The sequence below is a fragment of the Rhineura floridana genome, chromosome 5 (genome assembly GCF_030035675.1).
Source record: "Rhineura floridana isolate rRhiFlo1 chromosome 5, rRhiFlo1.hap2, whole genome shotgun sequence".
NCBI classification, from domain to species: domain Eukaryota; kingdom Metazoa; phylum Chordata; class Lepidosauria; order Squamata; family Rhineuridae; genus Rhineura; species Rhineura floridana.
In genome coordinates, this window is record NC_084484.1 from 100036029 (window position 1) to 100063389 (window position 27361).

The window sequence follows — 27361 nt, forward strand, 5'->3', positions numbered from 1 at the left end:
ACCACCAACAAACATACAAAAATGTAATTCTCCACCTTTGGAGATGGGAGGTGTTGCCACCACTCACCATATGCTCAGAGGCACGTTACCAAATTCTTCCAAGCTACACAGGAAGTGGATTGGACTGTGAAAGACCAACCCAAATGGTGTTTGCATTTTGACAAATTTGTAGGGCAGTACAGAGAGGAGAGGATGTCAGGTCTCCTGCATTCACTATAGCTGTCCAATTTCCCTGCTTTTTAGAGTTTGATAGAAATATATATTGGCTATAGGTACATTCTTAAACCGCAAGGTTTTATTTGCCTATTAGTGAATATATTTTGTTTACCAGCTATATGATTTTTATTTTCATTCCTGTATTCTTTTCATTGCAGCTTAACTTGGTTGATTCTGGTTGTGCTCCAAATCTGTTTAACTTATCTATCTAATCTTGTGTTTGAAAACCAATTACAGTATTCCAGCTAATCAAGTATGGTGGAGGTTGTTGGAAATTGAACATATGTATTTTCTACTGCATAACAGACTGCGTAGAATGTCATACATCCATGTAGTTTTACTCTGTGCCTCTTGAGATTGTTGTGGAATGGGAAAAACTTGTGATGGATTATATAAAAGAATGGCCATATAACACAGCTGCCACACATTCAGCTGCATGTAGTTTGAATGACCTTTGGTACTCATGTGAAACAAAGCACCATATGCAGATTTACATGAAAGCAACTTGCTTTGAGATTGTATTATTTACTTCCAGCTATAGGGATGGAAGGATGTGTCAATTTCGGTTCTTTCAGTTTCTCATTTTTCTAATCTTAAATTTCATTGTCTACATTTCTGCAACAATTTGCATTTTTTTGTTAAAAAAGTCCTCATGAAAATTCTTCAGCATATTAGTGAATGTCTCCTAATAAACACATTTGTTGTAAGCAGTTTTGGCTAATGTATGCATTTTTACAAGCAATTTATTCTAATAATGCATTTTTGTATGTTATTTTCACTAATATAGTCATTTTATGTACACTTTCCCCTAATATATGCCTTTTTCTAAATGTTGGATAACTGCATTGCAAAATCTGGATAAGTGCAAGTTTCAAAGAATGGTTGTGTTTTGGTTCTCGTTTCAGAAAGTGCAAATTTTATAGATTCAGCTTCAAATATGACCTGAATAAAATTTCTCCATCCCTACTTCCATATAAATATGCATAGCATAAGCTACATATCATCACAGCAGTGGTTCTAGAATTTGCAGCGATAGTAAGGAACTGTAATCAGCCTATCAACCTTTTTAAAGTTAGTCTGATCACCTACTTGATATTACAACAGAATCCATGTAAAGTTTGCATTTATTATAAACGTTTCCATTAAACAGACACCTAAATGAAACTGAATGTGTTTTCCTCAATGCATAACTTCTCAGTTCAACTTGCTTCCTTTTGAATTAAACCTATTCCAGATATTCGAGATGCAATAAAAATGGAAACATGAAACCAAATGCCAGAGAAAACACAGGAGAGTTAATATTAATGTTGAATCTTTTATTCTGTACACTGCAATTATAGCAACATATTATTATTTTTAGTAAACATAAAAACACAAATGGCAAAAACCTTTCTTCTATTTTTATCATTGCAACTTTCAAATTTTTAAGTGCACCTAAGTAGAGAGGAAGTGTGACAATCTACAATATTTGCATGAAACAAACCCCATTTTTATTAAACTTTGCCTACTTTTAAGATAGAGAAATCTAGCAGTTAAGATTTTGAACTTTGTTTTCAATTCATCTTCTGTAATAGTCCATTGAAAACGTGCCTAAAATCTCTTGGTTCCTTGTTGCATATAACCGACAAAAATGTTTTTTTCTGATATTTGCATTTAATTGGTACCTGTAGATTAGGTAACCATTGACACAATGAATAGTCTGAAGGCAGAAGGAATGCATTACAAACCTCTGTGGGACTGCATGATGCAAATTAGCTTGTGAAATTAATTATGAAGCAGATAAAACCATTTTTTTTAAAAAAAAACAGCCTTTTCTCTGCCAGAAACAGACTTCCAGGAAAACTTAGCATTTAAAGGATTACTGAAATAAGACACATTCACAACCATGTGACATTTACACACCTGCAGATGCCTAATGGCTTACTGTACAGTGAACATTTTGTTTAGAATGCTTGGCGTCCATTTCACATGATGTGTTTTTTGTAAATGTATCTGGGCAATGTATTTGGGTGTTTTGTAGGGAAAGCATTCAGAGGTTCAGCACTTTAGTAGTGACTACATTTTATTTTCATTTTCAGATAATTCAAAGATGGACGTTTCATCAGTTCTAAGACGCTTAGGAGGTGGTGGATTTTGCAAAGGGTCTTCAGGTGGTGACGGCCTCTCTGAAACATTGAAGAAAATTAAAATTTGTTTTAGGGTTTCAGAATACAAAAAAATCCAGAATGACAAGACGGTGGGTGAGATCCAACATAGTGTGAGTGGGCACTGCTTGCACTCTGGAGCTCCTCCATCTCTGGAGAGTTTGGAGCCCACCTAGAGCAGATTTTGGGGATGCTCAAGGGGCTGGAACAAGACACTTGAAGTCCCACTGTACAAGCGGGTTTCTGTTGCACAAGCAGGCAGACATCATTACTCTTTCAAAGTAATATCACGCATTTCCCCAAATGTATGAAAGTAGGTGCTGCTCATGCCAACCCTGAGATGCAATGTCTAGATGGATGGGTGACAGTAGAACATGAACTTTGGAGGCAAAACCATTTAAAGCAATGTTCCTGACACTTCTTGAAAAGCTATCATTAGTAAGATATTTTACCATGCTGAATTGTTTCTGTTGAAGAAGCTGTAGGGATGAGATTTGAAGATGCTGACTCTTGAGTATCTGCCTTTAGAGGGATTAAGGCAACTCTCCTGAAAATAAATATTTTTAAAAAATCAAGAACATTTTTGAAATCATGTTTCTTCCACAAACATTTAAAGTTTTCCTGATCCCCACTGTCCTTGTGCCGAGTCTCCTCCAACTGTCTTTCCCTTGCTCCTTCCAACTCCTTTTCCTTAACTGCCTGGCTGGAGCCCAATCCTGTCAGATATTCCACCTTTAGTCTGCCTATCCATGCCCTCATTCTGTTGTTCCCCTGTGGCTATTACACTGTAAGACCCATGGGGTAGGGACCTGTCATACATACATAGATGGCACTAGAGAAATAATAAGATCTGAGCAGAGGCTTGGGGGATCTACAAAGCTTCTTGGCACTACATCTGCCAGAATTTCCGGTGGAAGGCTGCCTCATATCTACCAGAAGGGCCTGGACAGGCTACTTATTGTTTCACTGGAAACTCGTAGCATTAAGTTTACCTTGGTGTCTTACTCCATGCTTGTAAGGTATTAGGTGTAAACCTCTTGGGCTGGTTTATCTTTGAGCTATAGCTTGATGGCTGCATGGGTTTCCTCTCTTCTGAGGAAGACATTGGAATTTTTCTGACAGCAATAGGTGTTGAGGGCAACTCTTTGTTGTTTATCACAGCAGTGCATTGTACAGTTGGGCTGCTTGGATCCATGGTCCTACTAGAAAGAGTGCCATCCACAGATTTGGGAACTGGGGAGACAACATTGGGAGACTGACCCTTTTTAATTTTCTTCTCAGCTGTGCTGGGGGTCCCAACACTTATAATTGGCTTCTCTTTCAGTGGTATTCCAAGTTCATCTTCTTCAAAAGTCACAAAAGAACAATATCCATCCGTAGAAGAAATAGCAAGAAAGGATCCATCGCTAGACCTGGTGTTTATTTAAGGGATTTTAAAAAAGGTTAATTGCCTTAATTACACTCCAGTAATAAAAATATGCACATAAAACATAGTTGGGAAAAATGTACTTTACATATGTAGCACCATATGTACCTTAACTGAACCTTAAGACTGTCTTCAGAGGCTGTTCTGAATGCCCCTAACAAACAAGATAGGGTGGGCAGCTACCAGAGAGAGGACATTTTTTTTTTGTAAGTCACACCCCACTTATTGAAGAGCCTTTCAGGAGAGGTTAGCCTGGCACCTTCTTTGTGATCTTTTCAAGGCCACGTGAAGCCTTTTTTGTTCCTTAGTTTTGACATCTGTTTTTCAATGGTTTTTTGTTTTCAATAGTTTTCACTGTTTTATATTGTATTTTACTTGCATCTGTTTTGTGAACTGCCAAGAGAACTTACGTTATGGGGCAGCCAGATAAAGAAAAATTATGTGAATAGAGATGCATGAGCCAGAGCTTACTAATCTCAGCCATGAGAATTTTGGTTATGGGAATGAGGCATTTTGGAGCTTCAGGTAATCAATGTTACTGCTGCTGAGGCCCAGGCCATAAATGACATTGCTAAATGAATGGAGACATAAAAGGGATGCTATAAGCAGTCTGAAGTCCTAGGTTTTTAGGAAAAGGAAACAATTTCCTATTGTTAAAGGACTGTGCAACTACTGAATACAGTAGCAGGTTTGAGAACAACGCTGAAATCTATTTAAGAGACAGTTTCCAAAATGATGGAAAGCAGAATACTTGTAATAATATTTAAAACCAAGTTCACAATAGGTCCATAACTGCAGGACATTATAAACAGGAAAGTTCAAAAGTATGGAAAAGTAATATTTTCTGTTTTACGGTAATATTCTGCCTCACTAAAATTAAATCAATGCTCTGACAGACCCTGAAATTTAAGACTTCATATTTGTGGCTTCTCTTGAAGGAAAAGATTTACAAGATGCTTGAGGGTGCCAAGAACACAAGCTAAAATGGAAGGATCTTTACTAAGTGGTTTTTGTCAGTATATCAGATAGCCCAGTCAGTTGTAACAAGCAATCAAAAGTATGTGAATTACCTACCATGAAATGTCACTCAGAGTATGGTAATGTATATTAGATACATAACCAAAAGGAAAGGATTGCTGTGTGTCATAGAAGAGCACAGAATCTTCTGAAGCAACAGCAAAAACTAACCGATAGGGCAGATTTATTAGTCCAGTCTTCTTGGCAGTGGCTTCTAAAATGTGAAGAGAGTTTCAAATTAAATACTATTTGTTATTAAATACTATTTGTTATCAGTCTTTGACAATATTCTATCCTGCAATTTAGAATATGATTAAAGACATGATAGCCTCTTTGGAATTCTACAGTAGAAATGGAAAATGTTCCATTGGAATGGAAAAGCTGTGAGAATATTCAGTTTTAACAATGCTTTCTATGTGTACACAAAAATAGTTCCAACATATTTCCAAATGAAGAAAACACTCCCCTCCTTTGCTACATGCAACTGCAACAAAGATATGCACTTAATGGATGCATATGGCTTTTGGGGTTAACTTTAAGAACAGAACACAGGGTTGGGAGAAAAGATCTGGCCCCTATCCCCTCACATAGAGTTCTGGAAAAGTACTTGTTCAACTTTTTTTCTCCTGATTTCTAAAAGTTAAAACAATTTTATATGGCTGTGCCATAACATATTTATGTTTACATTTTTATTTATTTATTATTAAATTTATATCCTGCCCTTCCTCCCAGTAGGAGCCCAGGACGGCAAACAAAAGCACTAAAAACACTTTAAAACGTCATAAAAACAGACTTTAAAATATATTCAAACAAAACACCTCTAAAAACATTTTTTAAAAAGCTTTAAAAAAAAAAAAGAAAAGGTTTGGGGACTTCCGGGAAGGGTGACTTCGCTTGTGCCTGCTTTTGGGACGGGCTCCCGCCTCAAAAGAAGCTTATTCAGATATAAATCAGTCAGAACATTTTTTTTTTGACTGATGAAATTTCTCCCGGGCAGGGAGAAACGTAGAGATCAACCTCAAAAGCCTGTTTTTGTTGGGAGGACTGGATTTCATTAATTTATGAGATAAGGTCCAGCCAACAATGCCGGACGGACTTCCTAACAAGCTCTATCTGTTTAAGCGATACGTTTATCTTTTCTTTAAAGAGAGAACGGACTAACAGGCAAGCACCCTTCTTTCTATTATTTTTTTTACTTGGTTTAAATTGTTGCAGCAAAAGGAGATTTGTCAGATTGATCGGCTTTGGACAACTTCTGGGTGAGATATAGCTCTTCTCTGTTATTCACGAAATTAACAGCTTATCTCTGTTTCTGTCGCAAAAAGCTGTCCTGGAAGTGCATTCTAAAGATAATAAACAGAAGAGGGATTTCTATTCCTGATTTCTATTCCAAGGAATATTATATTGTCTGGGACTATTCTCTTTTTGGTCTATTTTATTTTGACGAATCTGCTTCTTCACGACGCCACTAACTGTTTTGATGCTGGGAACTAAATTTGTTTTGCATTCTTGAACATAGAGAGATAAGGCAGGTTGCTCTGTTTATACTGTGATGTCATCAAGCCTGGAATATTAACCCAATTGTTGCTGAAATAAGAAGTGGTTCTTCTTTATTTTTGTTTTGCTTTGTTTTCGTGGTTTTAAAAATGGCAATCAAGAAAGTGGCTGAGAATCTGGAAGTAACTATGTTTCAGAAAATAATGGATGAGATTGAGATAACGAAACAAACCCTGCGACAGGGTAGTAAGGAGCTGAAAATTGAACTGAGCAAAATGACGCAGGAGCTTAAAGAAATAGGGGATCCTGTGAGAGAGGAGAATGAGATCAGAGATGAGAAAAGAAAAAATAAAGGGAAGATACAAGCCCTGGAGAGTGGAACAAATGTGGAATTGGAAAAAGATCTGGAGTTTATGGATTTTAGAAATAAAATCTACTGTTTGGAATTTAACGTTATCTCTGAAGAAATTAATGAAGATATTAGAGATAAAGTTATCAATGGCTTGGATAATCTTCTGGACTGGAATGATGTGATGGAGCTTGATATAGAGAAAATCTATGGAATTAACTGCAGCCATGTGACAATGGAAAAACTCTTAAGAGATGAGCCAGTGCATTTTGTAAAAAAGAAGAACACAGATATGACTTTACAACAGTATTTCAGCAACTTATTCAGAATGGATGGCAAGAAAATATTTGGGATAGAGGAAATTCCCATCAGACTCTTATTATATGACTATGGCTACAACAGCAAGATTATTATGGAATACTGATAATGGAAGATTGGACACTGAAATTACTGGACTTAACAGGACTATTGAAGATGGAAGATGGAACTAATAGGGATAATGGAATAATGGCTGTTGAAATTATTGGACCTAACAGATTCTGATGAGATGGATTAATCGAAATGTTTATTTGGACTATGGTTATGACAATAAGATTATTATAATTATTAACGAGATGGATTAATTGACATGTTTATTTGGAGAAAAATTGATAGATATATTTCTTAAAGAATTGAAACCTCTCTTTGACTTTTTGTGGAAAGAATAAAGTAATGTTTATGAGATTTGATGATTAATTAAGATAACTACTGGAGGAAAGTGATTTTATAATATGATTTAAGAGACAGGATTGTTATATATTGTAGATCTATAACTGATTTGATATGTGACAAATGGGAAGTCAACATTTTATTTTTTTTTGTTTAATCATTTTTGTTTTGTTTTGTTTTTTGTCTTTGAATGTTTTATGATTTTGTTTTCTATGTTTTATGAAAATTTGAATAAAAATTATTGTAAAAAAAAAATAAAAAAGAAAAGGTTTAAAAACATATTAAAAAGCAATTCCAACAGAGATGCAGACTGGGGTAAGGTCTCAAAAGTCTTGTTGAAAGAGGAAGGTCTTCAGTAGGCACCAAAAAGATAACAGAGATGGTGCCTGTCTAATATTTAAGAGGAATTCCAAAGGGTAGGAGTCACTACACTAAAGGTCCATTTCCTATGCTGGGCGGAATGGACCTCCTGATAAGATGGTATCTGCAGGAGGCCCTCACCTGCAGAGCGCAGTGATCGACTGGGTATATAAGGGATAAGATGGTCTTTCAGGTATCCTGGTCCCAAGCTGTATAGGGCTTTGTACACCAAAACTAGGACCTTGAACTTAGTCCGGTAGCTAATAGGTAGCCTGCTGGGAGGAAGGGCGGGACATAAATGAAATAATAAATATAAATAAATAAATAAATTTTCCAGCAGCAGGGTGACATGTTGATGATACCCTGCACAACTGAGCAGTCTCGCCGCTGCATTTTGCATCAGCTGCAGCTTCCTTTGCAACTCAAAGGTAGCCTCACATAGAGCACATTACAGTAATCTAGTCTGGAGGTTACCAGTGCATCGACAACAGTGGTCAGCCTATTCTGGTACAGAAACGGCCACAGCTGTCTTACCATCCAAAGCTGGTAAAAGGCACTCCTAGCCAGAGGCCACCTGGGCCTCTAATGACAAAGATAAATCAAAGAGCACCCCCAGACCTGCTCTTTCAGAGGGAGTGTGACCCCATCCAAAGCAGGCCACTGACCAATTATCAGAACTCAGGAACCACCAACCCACAGCATCTCTGTCTTGCTAGGATTCAGACTCAGTTTACTGGCCCTCATCCAGCCCACCACCGAGTCCAGGCAGCGGTCCAGGGCTTGCATAGCCTGTCCCAATTCAGATGTTACAGAGAAACAGAGCTGGGTATCGTCAGCATACTACTGACGCTTTGCCCCAAATCTCCTGAGGACTGCTCCCAAGGGGTTCACATAGATGTTAAACAGCATTGGGTCAAGATGGCACCCTGCGGCACCCCACAGCACAACTGCCAGGGGGCCGAAAGACAATCACCTAATGCTATTCTCTAAAAACAACCCTGGAGATAGGATCAGAACCACTGTAAAACAGTGCCTCCAATACCCATCTCACCAAGTCAGCCCAGAAGGATGCCATGGTCAACAGTATCAAAAGCCAAAAATCATCCAGCCTGTTTAATTTTCTTAGCTCACTGGTGTAACAAGGTGCAAACCGGGCTCCACAATGCTGGAGGGGGTGCTCAAAGGCAAGAGCCCGATGCGCCTCACTATTCCACAGTATGACAAGGGCTTCAACAGGGTCACCAGCTCTATCTACTGGGAACTTCCCCAGGGCATTCAGAAATCTTGTGGATTCCATTAGTCTTTGGGGGAGGACCATCTTAATCTATCCACCACCCCTGCAGGGTAAGATTGGAGCTGTAAGTCTAAACTTCACCAGGACGTGGTCTGACCATGATAATGGGGTGACATCCACCCTTCCCTATCTCTAGACCACCCCTTCCTCTATCTGGAGCAAAAACCAAGTCGAGGGTGTGCCCTGCCCCATGCGTCGGGCCAGTGACAACTTGAGACAGCTCCATGGTCATCATGGAGGCCATGAAGTCCCGAGCTGGAACACCAGAGGCAGCCTCAGCATGGACAATGAAATCACCCAGGACTATCAGTCTGGGCTCCTCCAATACTATAGCCGAGATGGCCTCCACCAGCTTGGTCAGAGAAGCTGCTGGGCAGCAGGGTGGATGGTATTCTCACAGCAACCCTACTTTACTCTCTCCTTGGCTCAACACCTGGTGCAGGCCCTCACAGCCAGCTCCAAGACAGACTGGTTTCCTGGTGATGGCGATGGAAGTTTTGTAGACCACAGCAACTCCCCCCCCCCTCAGTCCCTTCAGCCTGTGCTGGTGTTGCACCGAGTATCCAAGTGGGCAAAGCTGAGTTGGATTAACTCCTCCCAGCTCACTCATCCAGGTCTCAGTAATGCACACCAAATCAGCACCTCCATCCACGATCAAATCATGGATGAGCGTGGTCTTATTGTGTACTGATCTGGCAGTCTTACATTTTGGCATGTAAGTGGTATATAAAGTAGTGGTAGTAATTAGTAGTAATTATTATTTATGCCTAGAAAGGTTTAATTTTCAAACAAAGCACTGTTAAGAAAAGATTATGTTGCAGTGACATGGAAAGGGCACAAGGGATCCTCCCACACACAATAAAATTTGAGAAAACTGGTATCTTTTAGTAAGACATACACCTGCTAATAAATACTATGCTAAACAGAATGTTTCTTCCCTGTACTAAATTATTTTTAACAGCATATACAAAATAAATGGAGTCCTTAAGGAACCACTAAAAGGCTAAGATGTTGTACAGTATACCGTTGAACACAGCTAGATTTAATATACTTCTAAGTACCTACAATACCATATATTTTCCAGAGGATCTACAATACCTTTGTTAAGTGCAGATCTCAGCTCAAAGTAGACTGGGCAGCAACGAACAGCTAATGTTGACTTCCCTGGACAAGGCAGATGAGCTACAGGCCTAATAAAAAACAGTAGCTTTTTAGGAAATGGCATTTACAATATGCATTTAAAATACAAGCCAGCATACATCTGATAAGACCCTACCTTTTCAGATTTTTTCTGGAAAAAACGTAAGTAGTGTTTGTTACATTCTCTCCCGCTTCCACACAGCCAGCTGAGAAAGTTAAAGTGGTGCCAACATGTTAGTTTTGCACATAATTCTAAAAGCTAAAGATCCCCAAAACCTAATATGAACCACAATTTCAGATTCCCTTGTATTGTTACTAAGCTTTCCAACAATTCACACGCAGCTTCAACCCTGAGGAATGAAGTTAGGGGCTCAATATTGGACAATGCCAAATGTATGTTTCATATTATCAACTTGTAATAAATTTGTGTTTTTGCTTTGGCTACAGATGTACATGACCTATATTTCCCAGGTTCTTGGAAGTACACTGCTCATTTTGCAATGTTCATCTCCTGAATAGAGCCTGCATTTCTAGAGCAAAGTCACTAACAGAGCTATAGTATTTGCATACACACTTGTAGGCATACAATTAGTGTTAAATATCTGGGATATATTAGTCAAATGTGGGTCAGTAATGAGGCTTATTTAAGAGTGTTAAAATGTATTTTAGACTCTAGCACAGAGCAGGACTCTTATCACGATACTGCTAAATTAGGGAGGCCTCCAGTCATACAGAGCTGACATCTTATAGAACAGACAGAGAGTAACATTGCAAAGATGTTTGGAAAATATAACTAGATTGTTCCCAAACTTAAAAAAAACATGTAAGAGTGGAACAATAAACTTGTTATTCAGAGGGTTTATTCTGAGTATGACTAACACTGGCCATCACCCATATTTATTATTTTTGTGTTTATATCATAATGGAAATATTATGTCTCTGGGGGAGGAAGATATGTGTTTGGCAATAAATTCTAACACATATATATAAGCAGTTTGCCTGCAAAGTGCTGAAAACACACCACATCTTCATACAGCTCTGAGGCAAGGAATGGAACTAAAATATCTGCACATACCAGGAGCAAGAAGCAGAGAACCATCAGGAGTAAAAGTAAGTCTCCGAAAGAATGACTTCATGCTATCATCATGAAACATTCGATAGCTTTTCACCTGAAGAAATGGACAACAATTAAACAAATTCTATTTACTCCCAGTTACCATACAGCTAAGAGCATGCATTCAGTTTATGGATCCTTTTCTACAGTTAAAAAGTAGTCTCTATTCCTTTTAGATATATCCATCCAGTCCTTTTAGATACATCCAACAATCGCACTGAACCCTTTCCCACCTTTCAAGTGATTACACTTATACAAATATCCCCATGTGCCCTGGAGCTAGGTTGGTAGAAAATCATTATAGTTTATTTACCCAGCCATGAAAGACTAACTGGGCCTTACATGTCTGAATATATATTGGGGATGGGTATTCTCTCTAGGGTCATTCAGCTACAAGGGCTGCTTCACATATTGTAGTGTTCCAACATGAAGCTAACCTTGTGTTGAAAGTTATTTTCCACAATGTGAGAAGTGTTGGTGCAACAGATTTTTCATGCCATATTGATTATGTCCTTATAGGAAAATGATAATGTTTGAAGCAACCTTAATTGAGGTGTACCATAGTCCTTCCCAACATCCTCCTTCATGCCCCATCTTGCACCTTTCTTTGCTTAAGTAATGGGCCCAACCACAAGGGTTTTTTGGGGGAGGAGAAGGAGGACTGAGGGAGCACTAGTCGGATAGGTGGGAATAGAAAGTAACTACTACCAAAGTAATTTATATTTGAATCAGAAACAGACAATGCACCCTGGAAGAAAGAATAGGTTCATTGTTTGTCTTTCCACTTCCTCTCCCTTTTCAGTCTCTAAGGACAGAGAAGTCTGAAGAGAACAGCAGAATGAAGCACAGGCAGACAGAATTTGCTTCGTTTACAAGCAAGGGTGAAGATATTGCTCTGGTGTTTTTATTTTCAGTGATAAGATCATGCATATACAGACAATTGCTTTGGAAGTGTAACCAGAGATCCAATTTCATTTACCCACCAAGAAATTCATTTTGAGACTAAATACACAACATTTCATACCTCTCCTTCAGATCCGCCACCTGATGGCATTTTCGTAACATTAAATGCCACTCGCTTAGTCTGTGTGTTATATACTCTCAAGACTCTACCCAAAAAAACACAAAAAACTGTTAATTACAATGTACTTTCTATCCTCTTGTATGTTGTGTATGATTATTATAGCACCTGCCTTCTAAAGCTAGAGTTTTATGGCTATAGATAAGAATTCCTTTTTTTAAAAGGACTATTTCCTTGTAAACGTTTTAAAAGGTAAAAAACAGTAACCAGGAGACAAGGAGGCACTGGTCTTATTCAATAACAGTTTTGTCTGGAAGCAAGATCATGGAGAGAAAGATGTTTAAAGCAACTAAATTCATTCCATTCTTGAAGGACAGCATTTAATGAATGAGGTATTTTAAACATTCTAGAAAACAAGCAATTTTTAAATATTAAAGGCTTCAATAGAAACGTCTGATTCCAGGCATTAGTGACTTACCTATCACAACTAAGAGTGGCAATATATTGCCCTACAGGGTCCCATGTTACTCCTTGAACATAACTTTTGTGTTCATTAAAAATGGAAACCTTTTGCCCTAAAAGTAATAACAACAGTTAATTGCATTTTAAATGCAACAAAGTTAATTATTAATAAAAAGCAACAAATCACGTTAAAACTGCTATAGAAATAATTTGGATCAATCCTTCATATTGAACTGGTTTGTACATAACACTAAACCATGGTTTCAGACAGGAGCCCAAGGGAAGAAGAAACATAAAATTGTGGATACCTAGAATCATAGAATAGTAGAGTTGGAAGGGGCCTATAAGGCCATCAAGTTCAACCCCCTGCTCAATGCAGGAATCCAAATCAAAGCATTCCTGACAGATGGCTGTCCACCTGCCTCTTGAATGCCTCCAGTGTCAAAGAGCCCACTACCTCTCTAGGTAATTGGTTCCATTGTCGTATGGCTCTAACAGTTAGGAAGTTTTTCCTAATGTCCAGTCAAAATCTGGCTTCCTGCAATTTGAGCCCATTATTCCATGTCCTGCACTCTGGGACGATCAAGAAAAGATCCTGGCCCTCCTCTGTGTGACAACCTTTCATGTACTTGAAGAGTGCTATCACATCTCCCCTCAGCCTTCTCTTCTCCAGGCTAAACATGCCCAGTTCTTTCAGTCTCTCCTCATAGGGCTTGGTTTCCAGTCCCATGATCATCCTTGTTGCCCTCCTCTGAACCTGTTCCACTTTGTCTGCATCCTTCTTGAAGTGTGGAGACCAGAACAGGACGCACTATTCAAGATGAGGCCTAACCAGTGCTGAATAGAGGGGAACTAGTACGTTACGCAATTTGGAAACGATACTTCTGTTAATGCAGCCTAATATAGCATTTGCCCTTTTTGCAGCCACATCACACTGCTGGCTCATATTCAGCTTGTGATCAACAACAATTCCAAGATCCTTCTCACATGTCGTATTGCTGAGCCAAGTATCCCCCATCTTATAACTGTGCATTCGATTTCCTTTTCCTAAGTGTAGAACCTTGCATTTATCCCTGTTGAATTTCATTCTGTTGTTTTCAGCCCATGCTCCAGCCTATCATGGTCCCTTTGAATTTTGTTTCTGTCTTCCACGGTATTAGCTATGCCCCCCAATTTTGTATCATCTGCAAATTTGATAAGCATGCTCTGTACCTCCTCATCCAAGTCGTTAATAAAAATGTTGAAGAGCACTGGGCCCAGGACTGGTACCCCACTCGTTACTTCTGCACAGTTTGAGAAGGAACCATTGATAAGCACTCTTTGAGTATGATTCTGCAGCCAATTGAGGATCCACCTGATAGTTGTTGCATCCAGCCCACATTTAGCTAGCTTGCTAATCAGAATATCATAGGGCATGTCATGAAATTGTAAATTTCTATGCATTTGGTAATCTAATTTTTAATATCATGGCTCAGTTACAAAGAACTCTGGGAGTTACATCTTGTCAGGAGACAGGCCTCTGGAAAGGGAAAAAATGTTAAGTTTCATTTCCAGCTGCAAGCAGTTAGGGAGGCCTGAATAGAAACACCTGGTTATCTTTGCTAATCAGTGAGAGCCTGGTACTCAAGGACATGCAGGCCTATGAAGGTTAAGAACACAGTTGGGAGGAGAGCCTGCAAGGCGTGAAAAAGTGAAGAAGCTTCGAGAAGGGATTACATCAGAAAGCCCCTGATTGGTTAATTAATTCTGGACCGTTGGGTTTCTTCTTCCTTAAGTATAGGGTTTGAGATCCATAGCCTTTGTTCCCCTGGGTTGTTCTCGTTGAACTGTTCCTTTGGGTGTCCATCTTGCTGGTGGTTGCCTAAGTGGGGTTCCATTGCTTCGTACCTGATGCTATTCTCTCTGAGGAGAGATGAGATTACAACTAACTACCTCCTAAGTAAATAGACAGGATAGCTAGTTTGTTATTTTCTTGTTGTGTGTTGAAACCTCTTATGTTGTACCTGAACCCCTGATTGGGTGTGTGGTTTTGAGGAATTGTTTTGCTGCTATATTTTGATATGCACTTATATTTTTTAATAAAGCTACTTCTATTTAACCTGGTGTGTTCATTGAGGGTAAGGGTGGTTCTGAATCCAGCACCTTGACCATTTGACCACGAAACTACCAAGGACAAAGAAGTTAAGCCAAAGTATATTTTGGGGTTTTACCAGAGGTTTCTGGACAAGGAGTGTAAGTTTGGCTCTTGTCATATAGAACCTTGGTTTACCTATTTCTGGGCTCTGAGTTCCCCTAGTTCAGAGTTGAACCAGTGATGGGGTGGTGGCAGGCTATCTTCTACCTTGCAGGGTTGGTGTTGGTTTGCACAGCCTTGGCAAGGAGAATTTGGTGATTGGGTTCCAGATCAATTGCCCTAAGGGTGGGAATTGGGTCTGAAGCATGCTATCTGTGCCCTGTGGGGGTGGGGACGCATGACAGGGCACTTTGTCAAAAGCTTTGCTGAAGTCAAGATATATTATGTCCACAGCTTTCCCACAGTCTACAAGGGAAGTTACCCGATCAAAAAATGAGATAAGATTAGTTTGGCAGGATTTCTTCTTCATAAATCCATGTTGGCTCCTAGTAATCACTGCATTGTTTTCAAGGTGTTTACAGACTGACTGCTTTATAATCTGCTCCAGAGTTTTTCCAGGGATTGATGTTAGGCTGACTGGTCTGTAGTTCCCCGGTTCCTCCTTCTTGCCTTTTTTGAAGATAGGGACATTAGCTCTCCTCCAGTTGTCCATGATTTCGCAAAGATAATAGACAGCGGTTCTGAGAGTTCTTCAGCCAGTTCCTTCAATACTCTAGGATGCAGTTTATCGGGTCTTGCTGATTTGAACTCGTTCAAAGTGATTAGGTATTCCTTGACCATTTGTCTATCAATCTCAAGCTTCAATCCTGTCCCTTCTATCTGATGTTTCCCGGGAAGGTCACCGATCTTTTTTTGGGAGAAGACTGAGCCAAAGTAGCGATTGAGCACTTCTGCCTTTGCTTTGTCATCTGTTATCATTTTGCCATCCTCATTGAGTAGCTGTGCCACCATTTCTTTTCTCTGTCTTTTACTGTGGATATACCTGAAGAAAGCTTTTTTGTTGCTTTAAGCATCCCTCGCTAACCTCAGCTCATTCTCAGCTTTAGCCTTCCTGACACCATCCCGGCAATTAAATGATACCTGCCTGTACTCTTCCTTTGTGGCCTGGCCTTCTTTCCACTTCCTGCATATGTCCTTTTTTGTTTTCAGGTCAGCTCTAAGCTTTTTGTGAAGCCACATTGGCTTCTTCTGCTGTTTCCCCCCTTTTCTCCTTGTTGCAATTGCTTGCCATTGCACTTTTAGAATTTTTTTCAGAAACTCCCACCCATCTTGGACTCCTTATCTCCTTAGGGTGGCTTGCCATGGAACTGTACTTATAATTGTTTATTAAAATCAACTTTCCTGAAGTCCAGGGTGCGTGTATGGCTACTCTCAGCTTTTACTACTGTTACAATCAAGAATTCAAGTATGGTGTGGTCACTTTCCCCAGAGTTCCTGTAACTGCCACTTCATCCACCAAATCATCTCTATTGCTTAGAATCAAGTCAAGGATAGCTGATCCTCTGGTTGCTTCCTCCACTTTCTGTAAGAGAAAAGTATCTCCAACACAAGGCAGAAATTTCTTGGAGGGGCCGTGTTTGGCAGAATTGGTCTCCCAACAGATATCGGGATAATTGAAATCCCCCATTACTACTACGTCATGCCTCCTTGAAACATTGGCAATTTGGTTTTCAAAAGTTACATTCTCATCTTCTCCTTGATTGGGTGGTCGGTAGTAGACTCCAAGCACCACATTCCTTTTTTTACTTGCCCCATTAATTTTAATCCAGATACTCTCAGTGGAGCTACCAAGCTCATCTTCCTGTATTTCTGTGCAGGGATATATATATTTTAACATATAGTGCAACTCCACCTCCCTTTTTATTCCTTCTGTTTTTCTTGAACAAGTTATATCCTTCAATTGCTGTATTCCAGTCATGGCAGTCATCCCACCAAGTTTCAGTTATACCTATCAAGTCATATCAACCCTCCTGTATTAAGAGTTGTTAATCCTGCTTGTCTCCCATGCTCTGTGCATTAGTATACAGACATCGAAGACCATCTGATTTATGGCTTGGCTTCCTTACTACTTTTTTCTGAGGACTGTTACTGGGCCCTGTTAGAGCCAATCTCTCTGGTCCTGTTACTGTGCACAAGCCTTCATCAGTCTTTACCACCAAGTTTACGTCTTCCTCCCCCTTAGGATTCAGTTTAAAGCCCTCCTGATGAACTTCTCTATGCTGTGGCCAAACACATTCTTCCCAGGCCTTGTGAGATGCAACCCATCATTTGCCAGCAGTCCATCTTCCAGGAAGCATAGCCTATGGTCCCAGAATCCAAATCTCTCCCATCAGCACCACCTTCGTAGCCATTCATTCACACAGAGTATTTTTCTTTCCCTTTCTACTCCTCTTCTAAGTACTGGAAGGATGGATAAAAAAACTATCTGGGCCCCAAAGTCCTTGAGTTTCCTTCCTGGAGCTTCAAAGTCTGATGTGATTTCTTCATAGCTCCATTTGGCAGTATCATTTGTTCCCACATGGATGAGGAGAAAGGGATAGCTGTCGGTGGGCTTGATGAGTGATGGCAACCCTTCCGTCACATCTCTAATCCGTCCTCCTTGTAGACAGCATACCTGGCGAGTCCATTAATCTTCTCGGTGAATTAGTAATTTTTTTTTTTTTTTTTTTAGGGACCTCCCCCTTGATCTCCCCTGTCAAACTCCTGTGTCGAACTCCTGTTTGCTCTCCCTGTTCGCTCGCTCTCTGAACGCTGGCTTGCTTATATGTCCTCATCTGTAGACCAGCTGAGACAGCTCCCTCTGCTCTGTTAGGAGTCAGCAAGCAGAATGAGAGTGCCAGCACACACAGCTGCTGCTTGTTGCCCTCAGCAGTTCTCAGGCCACACCCTTCAGCCAATAGCTATCAGGCCACACCCCTTCCAATCAAGCTGTTATGGAGCCCTTCAGAAACACGGCTTAGAGCACATGGCTTCAGAGCCCTCTTAGCCTTTATCCTTTCCTTGCTGCAGCTCCTTTGTCAAACTCCTGTTTGCTCGCTCCCTGAAAGCTGGCTTGCTTATATGTCCTCACCTGTAGACCAACTGAGACAGCTCCCTCTGCTCTGCTCTGCTCTGTTAGGAGTCAGGAAGCAGAATATTGTTGCCTGAAAAAATGACACGACTAAGATGAATGTTCTCTTCCTGATTATTCTCACACACTATCTGGTAAGGATTATTACATACAAGAATCACAACAGATAATTAACTGTTTTTAATATAAGCTTTTAAAATATTTTTAGTATAAAATATTGTTTAGTAGAGAATTGCACTGTCATCCCACCCACAAATCTGCTTAAACTCCACAGAATAGATAGAATATACACAATCAACAGCGTTCCAGCAATGCAAGACCAGACTTGCCACATAACTAATGCAATTTATTTTATTTAGTCTATTTCTATACTGCTTAATATATATATATATAAATACATCTAAGTAGTGCACAGAAGAGTAAAAAAATTAATGTTATAAAAATATACAATAAAACCATAATACAAATACATACATAATACCCAATACAAATTAATAAATACCAAAACAATTCAAAGAGCAGCTCAGGACCACCTGAATAATGAGTCAGATCGTGCTTCCCACACAAATTAGCCTACGATGAAAGGAAATGAAAGGTTTTCAGATCCTAGGTGCAGCAGTTCTAAGGTTTAAAACCAGAGGAAAAAAATCAAGAGAATGGAGGAAAGGTCACTGATGGGTAACCTTTACAGAGACAGGGACAACAGAAGTGCAATCTTTCTCCTGCTTCTCAGCCTCTCTGTGGCTTTTGATAACATTGACCATGGTATCCTCCTGGAACAGCTCTATGGAATGAAAACTGGGGGAATTTATTACAGTGGTTTCAGACCGGGGGTGCTTCTAGATTCAGCTTTGTTACTAGAGGCCCGGGTAGTCTCAGTGGCTAGGCACACCTTTTACCAGCTGTAGCTCATGTGACAGCTATGGCTGTTCATTGACTGGTGAGCACTGGTGACTTCAAGACTGGATTACTGCAATGTGCTCTATGTGGGCTTCTCTTGTGCTTGATCCAGAAACTGAAGTTAGGGCAGAATGCTGCAGCATTTCCTGTCTGCTGACAGGAAAAAGAAGTATGAAACAAGATACAATCCTGGAGATCTTGTCAGTTCATTGTTTGTATTTTCTGGAGAACTTTTATCTGTAAATAGTGGCTATAGTTTTGAGAATATGTATTTGTATTTTATAATCTATATACACATTTCTACACATGTTCATATGTACAGTTTTTCATGTTCTTATAATTATTTTTTATATTAATTTTCATTTGGGTTCCTGTGACTTTGTCTTTGGTTGCTTGCGTTTCAGGATCCTCTCCCTTTGTTTTTTAAAATTAGTATATAAAGCCCTTAACAGCTTGGGACCAGCTTATCTGTGGGATGGAACCGTTTTACTCACCAGAAAGGTGTTTCTCAGTGGGCACCAGGACACCGCCAAGTGGGTATTGTGTTCCTTGCTAGTGCTTGAGGCAGGAAAGAGTTATCACTCCAAACCGACCGTTAATGCGGCCCCTCCCACAGAGTGCTAGTTCGCCATCTGGCCAAGCTTAAAATATAAACTTATACATATCTAAAAAACTGTGACAACGTTAACTGTAATTATCATGAAAACATACAATTTACACTTAAGTTGTAAAAATAACTATACAGTCTCTACTCAGAGCGACTGCCAACTCCACTGAATGATACATGGGATAGGAGTGATCATTGACTCTTCAGTGTCCACCCGTTTTATTATCATGTTTCCTGTCGTTTGTATCCCAGGGTGGGCCTTGGCGGTGTCCTGGCGCCCACTGAGAAACACCTTTCTGGTGAGTAAAATGGTTCCTTCTCCAGTGGGCACCAGGACACCCCCAAGTGGGATGTTCCAGAGCTGACGTATTGATTGGGTGGGTACATAAATGTTCCATGATCACTCAGGACCTGCTGAATAACTCGCCTCCCAAAGGCTGCTTCAGCTGAAGCATAAATATCTATTTTATAATGTTTAGTAAAAGTATTAGGGTTTGCCCAAGTGGCCGACCTACATATTTCTTGAAGAGATGCATTTGTTGAATAAGCTGCAGTGGCAGCTGCTGCTCTAGTGGAATGAGCCATGATGCCTGAAGGTAATGGTATGTTTAGAGATCTGTATGCTAAGGCAATGCAGCCCTTAATCCATCTCACCAAAGTAGAGGAGGACACCTTTTTACTGAGAGTAGTTGGGTGGTAAGAAACAAACAAAGAATCAGTTTGCCTTATTGGCCTAGTCCTATTTATATATACTTTAAGTGCTCTCCTCACATCCAATGAATCCCAAGCGTGTTCTAGAGGATGCTTTGGCGAAGGACAAAATGTTGGCAATACTATTTCCTGCTGACAGTGAAAGGCTGAATTAACTTTCGGAACGAAAGTAGAATCTGTTCTCAAAATGACTCTGTCAGTATGGAAGATACATAGATGTTTTGCCACCGAGAGAGCTCCAAGTTCAGACACTCGTCTAGCTGATGTTATTGCTATGAGAAATAATACTTTGAAAGAAAGTATTCGTAACGTAGACGTTTCCAATGGTTCAAATGGCAGTTTTTGAAGAGCTGCCAAGACCTTGTGAAGATTCCATGTTGGAAAACGATGATGAACAGGTGCTGACAATAGTGAAGCCCCTCTTAGAAATTGTTTCATATAGGGATGAGCGCCAAGTGATGCAGAAGAAGACTTAGACAGGACTGTTGACAACGCAGATGCTTGTCGTCTCAAAGTATTGGGACGCAACCCATTCTTCAAACCAGCATTTAAAAAGGATAACACCTCTGTAATTCCCGACTTCCTAGGTGTAACATGATTCCTATTACACCATTTCAAAAAGGCCGCCCAGGTATACTGGTAGCTTCTTATTGTGGACTGTGTTCTAGATGCCAATGTTGTGGTTACCACTTCCGTTGGTAATCCAGACCTCAGCAGTTTGCCCCACTCAATTTCCATGCGGTTAAGCTCAACCATTGGAGATTGGGGTGGCGAAGCGGTCCTTGTAGCAGCAAATCTGGTCGAAGAGGCAGATGCCATGGGGGCCCGACAGATAGGTTGACTAGCTCTGAGAACCATGGCCTCCTTGGCCAATCTGGTGCTAGTAGAACAACATTGGCCCTCTCCATCCTTACCTTTTTCAGTACCCAAGATAGCAATGGAAAAGGAGGGAAAAGATACAGTGTTGCCTTCGGCCAAGGAGAATTTAGGGCATCTACACCCTCTGCTCTGAGAGATGGATAGCGAGTGTAATACCTCTTCAGTTGATGATTGACATCTGAAGCGAAAAGGTCCACATCCATCCTTCCGAACCTTCTGCATATCTGTTGGAACACATCTTTGTGCAACTGCCACTCTCCCGGCAACATCTCCTGTCTGCTTAACCAGTCCGCTTGTACATTCTCTACTCCCTTTATATATTCCGCTGTCAATGATTGTAGCGTGTGCTCTGCCCAGGAAATTAGTAGAGATGCCTCCTGATGAAGAACCAGTGACTTCGTGCCTCCTTGACGATTTATGAACGCTTTCACACAGTTGTTGTCTGTTCTCAGCAGCACGTTTGAGATGGAATAAAGGCACAAAATGTTGCAGCGCCAACCGTGCTGCCCAAAGTTCTAGTAAGTTGATGCTTTGGTTTGATTTGTGAGGGGACCAAGATCCCTGCAGGAGTTGACCTCTGCAGTAAGCTCCCCACCCCTGGAGACTCGCATCTGATGTGACAGTCTCCCGTGGTGGGTCCTTTAAGGAAAGTCCTCTGCATAGATTGCAATCCTTTGTCCACCAATGAAGAGCGGTTCTCAGTCATAACGTCAGAGGAACCTGGAGATACATGGAATGTGCTATCTGCCACTGGTATGGTAACAGTGTCCATTGGAGAGGACAAACATGAAATCTGGCCCATGGCGTAACTTGGATAGAGGAAACAAGCATGCCTAAAACCTGTGCTAAGACCATTAAGTCCTCTGCAGGCTTCGCTAACAACGGTTGAACAGCCAACTTTATCTTTTGAACTCTGTCTTCCGAAAGAGAAATTGTCTCCAGTTTCGTATCTATCATTGTTCCCAAATGTGTAAACGTTGTTGAGGGAACAAATGACTCTTGGGTATGTTGACTAAGAATCCGTGATCGCGGAGAACTGCTAGTATGGTGTGAATGTCCTGATAAGCTGACTGTGCTGTGTGTGAACGAATCAGAATGTCGTCTAAATATGGGTAAAGATTCAACCCATGTTGACGGAGATGTGCGACAAGGGTCACCATAATTTTTGTGAAGACCCTCGGCGCTGACGCCAAGCCAAAGGGCATTGCCCTGTACTGATAGTGTTGATTGTTGTAAACGAAGCGGAGGAACTTGCGGTGCTGCGGATGGATTGGCACATGTAAATATGCTTCGGTTAGATCTATGGAAGCTAGAAAGTCTCGATGCTGAATAGTTTCTTTTATGGACACCAATGTTTCCATGCGAAATTTCCGGTATCTGACAAATCTGTTTAGAAATTTTAGATCGAGCACCGCTCTCCAATTGTTTCCTTTTATGGGCACAAGAAAGAGAACAGAATAAACCCCTTGAAATTTCTGGTGCTCCTGAACCAGTTCTATGGCTGCTATCTGCAACAGAGGTTGTATTGCCTGTTGTAGTAGCCTGCCCTTCTCGGGATGTGCCGAAACAGGTGATGGGAGAAATCTGTTTGGAGGCGTAGCCTGAAACTCTATCTGATACCCATACTGTAGAGCATTCTTTACCCAGCGGTCTGATGTTGTCATCTGCCAAATGTGTGCAAATTTCATCAGGCGGCCTCCCACTGGTATCTGCAATAAGTCAGAATTGTCTTTGTTGTCTTCCACCTCTGTGGGTAGCTGAGAATGTATTTCGCGCTGCTGACTGTTGTTGGTTGCGCACTTGGAATCTGGGACGACTCCAAACTTGTCTGTTAACACGGAAATCTCGCCCCCTGCCTCCAAACCTACATGGACGAAAGGACTGGTATGGCTGAAAACGGCGAAAAGGTCACCTGTCATATCGTCTTTTACTTGTTACTAGCATTGCCTTCTTCTTGTCTCTTGTTTCAACTAGTACTCCACTGAGCACATTTTCACCAAATAATTTCTTGCCTGCATATGGTTCTGTCGCCAACACCATGCGAGAAGAAACGTCAGTCTCCCAATGATGAAGCCACAAAATACGCCTAGCTACAACTTCAGCAGCCATGGCTCTAGCTGCGAATTGAGTAGCATCCATTGTTGTATCTGCAATGAAAGCCTGTGTCCTTGATACCTTCAAAATTGTTTTCCTAAGTCTGTCTTGGTCTTGATCTGGATTTTCCAAAACTTCATCTAACTACAATAATGCAGCCCTTGAAAACACAGATGCTGCTACAGATGCACGTACCAACAAGGCTGACGCTTCATGGACCTTTTTAAGTGCCATATCTAACTTTCGTTCTGTAAGATCTTTCAATTGAGCATCTCCTTCTCTTAAAAGGAAGTTTCTAGAAACTAAGGCAGAAATTGGAGAATCAATGTCTGGAGTTTTCAGCTGCTCCATAAACTCTGGGTCCAATAAGTATAGTTTCTTAGCATACGTCATTGACTTGGTAGACTGAACTGGTGAGTGCCATTCAGATTCCACTATTTGTCTGAGCAGTGATGGTACCTTAACGACCTTATCGGGAGACTTTGTTTCCGGAAGGACAGATGCTCCTCTGGAGGTAGAAGATGCCTCTTCTGTAACAACATCATTCAAATCTAAAGGCGCCATAGCCTTGCATAGCAGAGGCATATAGTAAGTGCTATGAAACAACCTATTGGAGTGGTGCTCTTCCGGTTGTGAAGTATCACGCCATTCATCTGATTCGTCTTTGAAATCAAGCACTGAATCAGCGTGCATAAACTGTTGCCTAGCAAACTTTGATCTGTCTGGTCTGTCAGCTAATAAGCCCTGTGCTCTACCCCTGGCCACATCATGTGGATCTGGTGATGCATGCGCCAGTTCAGTGTGGAGCTCCTGTTGCTCAACTTCAGGGAAACTTGCCTGATTCATCTGATCACTGCACTGTCATATATTGTGTTGCCAGTGACTTTGTCCTGGTGCATGACTGCGCTGTTGGGCCTGTACAGGAACCGCTTGAAAAGATTGGCGAAAAGCAGCTAGTTCTGCTGAGATATCACCCATGAGAGCCTTTCTAATATAATTTAATTCTGCAGCTCCTAAATGAAAAGACTTCACCTGTTGAAGTTCCTGATCTGAACATGAGGTGGCAAGAGAGGCCATCTGTGTGGAGTTGAATTGATGCTGGTTATGATTAGTTCTGTCATGCAAAACTCTGTGCTGCTGTTTATGACTGTGCCCATTAGGCGCAATATCACTTACAGGCTCTATAGCCCCAGTGCTCTGTGGAACCTCAGGGTGATGAATATTAAAACCTGTAAATTCCTCATCATTTTCCTCAGAATCTGAGCAAAAAAGGACTGAAGGATCTGGAAACTCCTCCTGCTGTGAGGGAAATTCAGCATTTACTGTACTCAACTGCTGTGAGTGCTGTCCTAGATACAGCGCCCTTCTGCTTTGTAAGGAAGCATTTTTCTTATATTCTGTGGCTCCCTCAGCAGCAATGCTTCCTGATTGCTCTGCTGTACGGCTAATTGTATGTTTTGTTTTAGTCATATGCTTGCGTCCTGATTGCTCTGCTACCGCAGTGCTGACAGGCTTTTCTGGACCTTTAACTGCTTCCATACTTTTACGTCCTGATTGCAGTGCTACCGCACCAGCTATAGGGTATGCAGTATCGTTAAGTGCTTTTAAATTTTCCCACCCTGATTGCTCTGATACCTCATCGCTTACAGGGGAAACAGGTGCATGTTGATTAACAGCCGTTCTCTGTGCTACCGCAAGAGTGATTGGGCCGCGCGGTGCCTGTGAGGCTGTTTGATTAAAATGGCGACCGTCTTTGAGAGCGCTGCAACGGCTCGTCTTTTTAACTGCTGGTTCATGCGAGCGAGCTGTAGGTGCTACCGCACCAAGCGCTGCAACCGTTCGTTTGGAAAGCCTTGAAGAGACACTTTTTTGCTCCTTAGGCATTTCGCTTTCAGCAGGAAAGACCAATTTATAATGGGAAGAAAGCTACTGTGCAAATCATTAAACGAGGGAAAATCACCCCGAAATTCATTAACGTAGGGAAATATCATTAAGAGAAAAATCCACAGAGAAATTTATTACTGAGGAAAACCTCCCCGGAAATTCATTAAATGAGGGAAATATTAACGGAATGCATAAACTGAAAAATCACAGAGAAATTCATTAGTGAGGAAAATCTACCCGGAAAACCATTAAGTGAGGGAAAAATCACGAAGGAAATGCATTAATTGGAAAAATCACAGAGAAATTCATTGCTGAGGAGAAACATTGTACTAATTAATCTTAGGACTAACACCTATATACAACACTGAGAGAAGAGTTAAGTGAATGGTAACTGCTAATAAATAAGATAAATAGAGAAAAAGATAAAGATATAACTCGGCCAGACTGAAGAGCAAGGCGAAAATCAGTACTGCTCAAGCGAGGCAGGAAAACGAACTAGCACTCTGTGGGAGGGGCCGCATTAACGGTCGGTTTGGAGTGTTAACTCTTTCCTGCCTCAAGCACTAGCAAGGAACACAATACCCACTTGGGGGTGTCCTGGTGCCCACTGGAGAAAGCCTTACCCCAGATACGCTTTGATTTGCAAACCTAGCACAGTTACAGTTGCCACATAATACTCATTCTGCCCTTGTAAGAAATCAATTTTTAAAAGTGGCAACACCTAGACTGGAACTCCCTGCCCGCTGACATTAGGCAGGAGCCTTCACTGCACTCTTTTCAGTACCTACAAAAAACATTTTTGTTTGGGCAAGCCTATCCAGGCATGTAGAAGTCAATACATACTTTAATCTGTTTTCAGCTAACTGTAGATTTTCCCCCTATTTTTAACTGTATTTTATTGATAATTTTAATGTTTATTTTTTGTAAACTGTTTAAAGCTTTTATTTACAACCAAGTGTATATAATTTTTGTTAAATAAATAGGTTTACATAAAAACATAATCATAGCAATTACCTTTACTGACATCCCACATAATAGCTGTGTTGTCAACTGATGCAGATGCCATGAAGTTTCCATCAGGGGTCCAGCAAATATCATACACATCTTCCAAGTGACCTCTGAAATCAAGCATAGTAGAGAGGGACTGATGAAAAAGATAGTAATTTATTTATTTATTTAGTATCCTGCCCTTCCTCCCAGTAGGAGCCCAGGGCGGCAAACAAAGCGCTAAAACACTTTAAAACATCATAAAAACAAATCTTAAAATACATTAAAACAAGACAGCATTAAAAACATTAAAAAAAACAACTTTAAAAAGGGTTAAAAACATTATTAAAAAACATATCAAACAATTCTGACACAGATGCAGACTGGGATAGGTCTCAACTTAAAAGGCTTGTTGAAAGAGGAAAGTCTTCAAAAGGTGCTGAAAAGATAGCAAAGATGGTAATGAATATAAAAAGGCACAAAATGAGGTTAAAAGTTCCCAGCCATGTGATTGCTTTCCTTTATTAAAATAAAAAATTATCCAATAAGCAAGCAAGTCAGCCTTTAGATACCTGGTCATCTGTAGAGTAAGAAGTTCTCTAATACCTGCTTACTCCATGGCACTCCATGCAGAAAGGTATCAGTGGATACTTTTCTTTCAAGAAAATGTTAAAGTAATTTAAGTATTTTAATTTAAAAAAACAAGAATTAAGTAAGGTTTGGAGATATGTTTTCCTTATGCTAGAACGCATGGTCATCTAATAAAATGACTGGCAGTACATTCAGGACAGACAGAAAGTAGAAGTCCCACAGTGGATATATGGGGTGGCATTTAATTAAGTAACTGTGCACGCACAATTTCTGCTTGTGCAACCAGAATTTTCCCCATGTGTGCCATCCCCAAATCTGCTTCAGAGGGCTGGAGGAACCCACAGAATAGATTTAGGGGGCACACAGGGGGGAGGAGAGGGGGAGAATGTTCCATTGCCCAAGGGGAAATCCTTATGTTGACAGAATGTTCACCTTAGCATCGTGTTAAATACAACCCATGGAATCTCCATGTTCAGAGACTGTATGCCACTGAATACCAGCTGGCTCTGGCCTTCGTTCACTACTTGTGGGCTTTTCATTGGTTGGCCATTTGGACTTGACATAGCTTTTGGTCTAATCCAGAAGGACATTTACGTTCTTGAGAGAGCAAGGAGCTGGCAATAATCACCTGAAAATTCTGCCATAATAAAAAAGCATAATTTAAAGACCTCCCCATACAGAGGACAACAAAGAAGTTATAGGCGACATTGTTAGTTTTCATTGACACCAAATCTGTAGTACAGAAGGCGACATCCA

At 40.6% G+C, this 27361-nt stretch overlaps 1 protein-coding gene across 2 annotated transcripts in view; it reads right to left on the reverse strand.

Moving 5' to 3' along the window:
* Positions 1-1517: 1517 nt before the first annotated feature.
* CHAF1B (chromatin assembly factor 1 subunit B) overlaps positions 1518-27361 on the reverse strand; it is a 43908-nt gene continuing 18064 nt past the window's right edge. For both annotated transcript variants that reach the window (XM_061629472.1, XM_061629473.1), the window contains exons 5-14: positions 26042-26145; positions 12765-12861; positions 12290-12374; positions 11227-11320; positions 10288-10357; positions 10110-10201; positions 4861-5017; positions 3353-3772; positions 2813-2907; positions 1518-2381 (exon numbers count right to left, since the gene is read on the reverse strand). In XM_061629472.1, the coding sequence (XP_061485456.1) occupies positions 2272-2381; positions 2813-2907; positions 3353-3772; positions 4861-5017; positions 10110-10201; positions 10288-10357; positions 11227-11320; positions 12290-12374; positions 12765-12861; positions 26042-26145 (1324 nt within the window). In that variant the 3' untranslated portion in view covers positions 1518-2271. The remainder of the gene's footprint in view (positions 2382-2812; positions 2908-3352; positions 3773-4860; positions 5018-10109; positions 10202-10287; positions 10358-11226; positions 11321-12289; positions 12375-12764; positions 12862-26041; positions 26146-27361) is intronic.